This window comes from Echinops telfairi, unplaced genomic scaffold (assembly GCF_000313985.2).
Source record: "Echinops telfairi isolate 266 unplaced genomic scaffold, ASM31398v2 ScPeMD7_7469;HRSCAF=8507_1, whole genome shotgun sequence".
NCBI classification, from domain to species: domain Eukaryota; kingdom Metazoa; phylum Chordata; class Mammalia; order Afrosoricida; family Tenrecidae; genus Echinops; species Echinops telfairi.
In genome coordinates, this window is record NW_022111373.1 from 97,543,090 (window position 1) to 97,546,303 (window position 3,214).

Consider the following 3,214-nt stretch of genomic DNA (forward strand, 5'->3'; position numbering starts at 1 on the left):
GAGGCAGTGTCAATTACCCACTAATCCACAGTGAACATTTTCACATCTTTTTAACCACATCAAAGTTCAAAATTGTGGTGATAATTGTGAAACTCTTCACTGTAGATCAGTAAGCAAGCATGAGTAAGCCTGTGCTTACCTTGTTTAATGGGTACTCCATCCTTTTTCAGGGAGTTATATTTGTTCAAAAACATATTAAGAAGCACCTGTAAGACAACTTTCTTTACCCAATCTATGTAATTAATTTGCTTAATCTATTTACTCCTGAATATCCCTAGAAAGTAAAACAGGGAAAAGCAGTATCCACTGGTATTTGAAAATATCATGAACATACAATCCCAACAAAGTCTACTATACTGCTTTATAACATATTTAGCTTTGCATCCTAAGGAATAAAACAACTTCATTCTTTACTCAAAAGACTGAAGAAAGAGATACTTACCTCTGTTTCCTAAACTCCTCCCAGAGGCAAATCCACTTCTCATGAAACGATCTCGTTGAGATCCATCATCCATTTCTAAGCAAATAAAATTTTGAAGGAAGACAAATAAAAACAAGAATTTCCTCATTGGTCTGACAAGATATTGATGAAACCCCCCAGATTATGAACCCTGTAATCCTGGAACTGAACTCACCAGCCTCCCAGGCCCTCCTACAATTCAGTGATAGTTATTACATTCACCATATTGTATAACCATCATCACAAACTGTTTTCAGATACTTTTAACATGTCTTAAATCATTGGGTAAAATCTATCGTTTAGTTAGTAGCTAGTTACTATAAGGTTATGATGAGTCAGAATCAACCTGATTATGGTGGGGTGAGTAGGATACTAGACTTTACAGTTCATTTTAATGAAGGCACTTTGGTGGTTCTGACAGGTCAACATTCAACTACTAATCACAAGGTTAGCAGTTGAAACTCACTATACACTCTCGGGAAGAAAGATGAGGTTATGTGCACCCATTTGCAAAGCCTGAGTCACTATAATCAACTCAATGGCAGTGGGGTTCACTTCAATGGGAATACTCCAAAATAAAATAATGTATGATGTTTGCTCTATGTTTCTTATATATCTTTACATGGCAAATAAGGTACTTCCCAATTCTATTGGAATATTAGTTTTATTCAAGAATGACAGTTGAATTACTAAATGTTTTGGGGAATTACAGATTTATGTGTTTATAAATCTATGCCTACAGTAATGTCTCATTTTTGGATTTTTAATAGTGAAGTAACTTTGTGTTCCTGGGATAAGCCCTACATGGCTATTCTATTTCAGTGTGGGTGAGATTCAATGTTTCATTTAGCACTGTTGAAATACTATTCTTAAGTATTATTGACCTTTTCTTTTCACATACTGTCCTAATCAGATTTTAGTTTCAGGTTTTTATCTCTCATATTAAAAATCTCTAAAACAGTGGAGAGCAAATGTTTTGAGAATGATGAGGGCAATGAATGTACAAATGTGTTTTACACAATTGATATATGTATGGATTGTGATAAGCATTGTATGAGCCCCAGTAATTTTTTTTAAAAAGCTCTAAAACATGGAAATTATCTGTTTACAAATTTAGTAGACTGTGTCCACAGAACTGAGTAGGCAAGGTTAGGTTGTTCATGTTAAACTTGTAAATTAAAATATAGTGCACATATAGACTTCAGTAAGCTAAGGAGCCCTGGCAGTATACTGGGTTACCAGCTGGGTTGCTACACCCACAGAAGCAATTCTATTCTTTCTTATAGGGTTGCCACTGCCACTTGATGGAAGTTAAGTTTGGTTTAGATATTTTATATATATATAAATATACACAGTGGACCCTCGTTTATCGCGGTTAATCGGTTCTAGACCCTACCGTGATAAATGAAATTCCACGAAGTAGGATTCCTTATTTGTAAATCAAATATTTTCGTAGTTAGAGCATAGAGGACATGAAAAAACACCCTTTAGTCACCATTACACTCATATTACCCAATTTATTAAACGAAAAAGGGAAAATACAGTAAAACATTTTGGACGTTACAATTATCATTTATTATTTATTATATTATTTATGGCATCTAGTTTACAGTATTACATATTTCACATACAGTATTATTATACATAGTTCTTACAAATACTGTAATCAATAGCCTATGAAATGACTTAAGGGATGTACTCTACAGGTGGGTCGCCGTCTTTCTCCTCTGAAGGAGGTGTAGGCAGTGGGTGCTGTTACGCAAAAAACGCGATAGAGTGAAGCCGCGGAAGTAGAAGCGCAAAGTGGCGAGGGTTCACTGTATATACACACACACACACACACACACACACACAATAAATGTACAACTCATTGGATTTTCAAAAACTGAAAACATCTTAATATAATCAGCACCCTAATCACAAAACAAGAAACTCAGAGCCCCTTCAATGTCTTCCATCCAGGTAGTACCCATATTCCATAGGTAGCTACTATTCTTATTTCTAATAGGATATAGATTCATTTCCCCCATAAGTGGAAACCATATAAGCACATTCATATTTTTTGTTTTTATTGTGCTTTTGGTCATGCTTCTAGTAGTAGTTATATATTATTCACAGATAAGTATTGTTTTGGTTGTCAGCGTCCAGAGAGTTGGTTCTGACCCATAGTAACCCTATGCACAACAGAACGGAACACTTTACAGTCCTGCACCACCCTCACAACACAATTGCTCCTATGCCTGAGCTCACTGTTACAGCCACTGTATCAATTCATCTTCTGGAGGACTCGCCTCTTTTTAGCTGCCCTCCACTTGACCAAGCATGATGTCCTTCTCCAGGGATTGGTCACTGCAGACAATATGTTCAAAATACGTAAGATGAAGTCAGTCTTGCCATCCTTGCCTCTAAAGAATATTCTGGCCTTACTTCTTCCAAAGGACAGACCCGTTTGTCATTTCAGCAGGTCGTGGTACTTTCAATATTCTGGTCCAGCACAACTCAAATGCATCGATTCTTAAGTCTTCCTTATTCTATGTCCAACTTTCACATGCTTAAGGGGTAATGAAAACTACCATGCCTTGGAACAGATGCACCTCAGTCCTCAAAGCAACTTCCGTGATTTTCAGCATTCTGAAGGTGTTTTGAAGATTTACTTAATGCAGTGGTTCTCAACCTTCCTAATGCTGCAACCCTTTAATACAGTTCCTCATGTTGTGGTGACCCCCAACCATAAAATTATTTTCATTGCTACTT

At 36.4% G+C, this 3,214-nt stretch overlaps 1 protein-coding gene across 1 annotated transcript in view; it reads right to left on the reverse strand.

The window, feature by feature from the left end:
- The window catches only part of DDX4 (DEAD-box helicase 4), a 65,619-nt gene that overhangs the window by 42,959 nt on the left and 19,446 nt on the right, over window positions 1–3,214 (reverse strand). Inside the window, exon 4 of the mRNA XM_045285156.1 lies at window positions 443–517. Within this exon, the coding sequence (XP_045141091.1) occupies window positions 443–517 (75 nt within the window). The remainder of the gene's footprint in view (window positions 1–442; window positions 518–3,214) is intronic.